The 2,513-nt window shown below is 33.9% G+C and overlaps 1 protein-coding gene across 1 annotated transcript; it reads right to left on the reverse strand.

Annotated features, from left to right (window-relative positions):
* Positions 1–759: 759 nt before the first annotated feature.
* LOC116342720 lies at positions 760–2,084 on the reverse strand. The gene is made up of 5 exons (XM_031770435.1): positions 1,953–2,084; positions 1,721–1,841; positions 1,485–1,598; positions 1,168–1,431; positions 760–1,095 (listed from the first exon to the last, which is right to left on the reverse strand). The coding sequence occupies exons 1-5, from the start codon at positions 2,000–2,002 to the stop codon at positions 937–939; spliced, it is 708 nt and encodes a 235-aa protein (XP_031626295.1). The 5' UTR covers positions 2,003–2,084; the 3' UTR covers positions 760–936.
* Positions 2,085–2,513: the final 429 nt, after the last annotated feature.

Here is a 2,513-nt window from a genome sequence, read left to right on the forward strand (position 1 = left end):
TGCAATATTAGCAAAATCAAGTAAAGTCCAATAAATTCATGAACTCACAAACTTATACGAAAACTGCGTAGATAGTAAGAAAGAAAATTAAAAACCAGTTAATGTTTAACATTCAAACGAAACAGTTGTTAATCATTTCTCCACAGTAGTCATGTGAAATATAAATCTATGGCTATGGAATTTCAATCAAAAAATTTTCACCTTTCAAACGAAGCAATCGTGATTTCGTTCGATCATTCGTTGAAAGTATTTTATTCAGCTAGCTTCACTTTTTCTTCAGTGCAATTTGTGAGTATGAAATAAGAAAAATTTGTGCATATTTTTTTTTTGCAGTGTTGTTTTGCTTTTTCAGTGAGAGAAAATTGTTTCGGAATGCCGTCGCATGCTGCTGCTGCTGAGGAAGTGGAGCCATCCGGGTCGTTTGAATCAGCAGTTTGTGAATTAGATACACCGACTAATACAAAATTCGACGACGATCACGACGAAATTTACACAATATAAATTGATTCGTTTCTTATTCTATTGATACAATTGCTTTGCCTATTACTTTGTGGTTGTTATTTCTCTATTGTTATTATGGTTGGTGATTTCTGTTTCTTTTTTCTGAATAAGATTACTGCCGTTCGTGTCCATGCTTAATAATAATAGTTTAAGTGCTGGAAAATGAGTCAGTTAAAATGCGATGCGCACATTCTTTGTACTAGAGATACATTCTTGCAAATAAAAATTCAGAAATCAATTCAAATGAAAAAAGTGCAATTTTAAAGTGTATGTACTTCATTTCAAACGCTATATCATTCATTTCTCATTTTTGAAGCAATAATGTTTTAATCGAATGTGTTACAATACGAAAAAGAAAAAAAAAACAGACAAATTTGCCGTTTATATTTTCGAATAATAAGAGAAAGACATGCAGACTTTTCTCCATAGCAATCCTCATTTGGTTGTAGAAATTCTGGCGAGTCGGAAATATTTTTGTTTGCGGTTCATACTTTCGATAGACACTTCCAGATCAAGCATAGCTTCCATACCCAAAACGTTCACGTCTGCGAAGTGACTGTGCGAAATGTTGCATAAGATTTTAGACTTGGAATCCTGAGAATATAAAATAACTGATAGAAATTTAACTAATAATCTAAAGAAAGCAAGACATGCAACAACATATACCTGTATTGCAACAATATAAGTGAGAGCACTACAGTTGTGCCCATATATCGCATTTACTGTATCTTCGCAGAGAAAAGTGCAATTGGAATCAGTGTCAACGAGGAACCAGACGTTGACAATCGGTTCAGTCGGCTTTTTGGCACGCTGACAGTTTAGACAGATCATCAACCGATTATTTTCACCGAAAATTATGCCATCAACCGGAAACGGTGATGCACTGAACCCCCCTTTGCCCAAATTTGGAATTCCGTAATTATAGCCAATCTAAAAACAAAAACATTACAAAAACGAAAAACGCAGAGAAAAAACTAACTTACATCAGCGAGTGTTTGTTGATTTATGTCTGTTAAAACCATGTCATGCTGATCGGCTGACAACGCTTCATCATGATACAAAATCGGTCCATCGTTTCTCCCACTTGACAACGAACTCTAAAATAATCGTGTAAAAAATGAAAAGTTGGTTTATCTCGTTTACAGAAAAAAAAGACCATTCTAAATCTTTTTCCTCAAGACATTACATTCAGTGTGAGTAGTGTACTTCAATAACTTACATTCACAGAATTCGTCATATAATTGTCGACACTGTTTGGTTTTGTGTATTTACAATTTTTGTTATTATCAACTGATCGATTGTAGTTTTTTTGGGAATAGCCAGCAACAGAAACAGCAACTCTAAAATATTACAATAAAATGTCAAAAAATTGATTGAATCACATTCTTTTTTATTTCTATCTGCAATTGGAGTGAGACAATTGCAATGTTCAAATTTATAAATTCTCTTACCGTTGAATTGAAGTAACTTGTGGAATTCGGCGTAATATTGTTGTTAACATTTTTTTCTCTTCTATATCTCAGCGATAAAAATAAACTCTTTTTGGATGATTTGTGTTGGAGCTAAGGATCAAACAATATTGACGGAACGTTATATTCTGATAGCTGTCAAACATTATTTACGCGCAAAACAATTCAGTTTGACATTTCAGTTTGACATCTATTTGAATATAAAGTTAAACCGTATATTTTATTAAATAATAACAACTACTATGGCGTAATCTTATAATTGCTGCTACTATAGTAGCATATATATATACAATATATATATACAACCTCAAATTGAACAATTGAAGGTTTTTAACGCAGCCACCTCGGCACAGGAAAATAATGGCGCGATTAAAACATTATCCGCTCCTATTTTGACACAGTCTTCAGTAATCACAGCGGACGGCAGTTCGCGCGAGTGACGAAACCACATTAGTGTGTTGAAAAGTCGAACTCGCTATATATACACGTAATTTACGAAATCCAGACCTAGAAGGCCGTTGGCCCCGGTTGATGTATGGTTGG

This window comes from Contarinia nasturtii, unplaced genomic scaffold, assembly GCF_009176525.2.
Source record: "Contarinia nasturtii isolate CC-2019 unplaced genomic scaffold, AAFC_CNas_1.1 Cnas_scaffold_916, whole genome shotgun sequence".
In the NCBI taxonomy this organism is placed as follows: Eukaryota; Metazoa; Arthropoda; class Insecta; order Diptera; family Cecidomyiidae; genus Contarinia; species Contarinia nasturtii.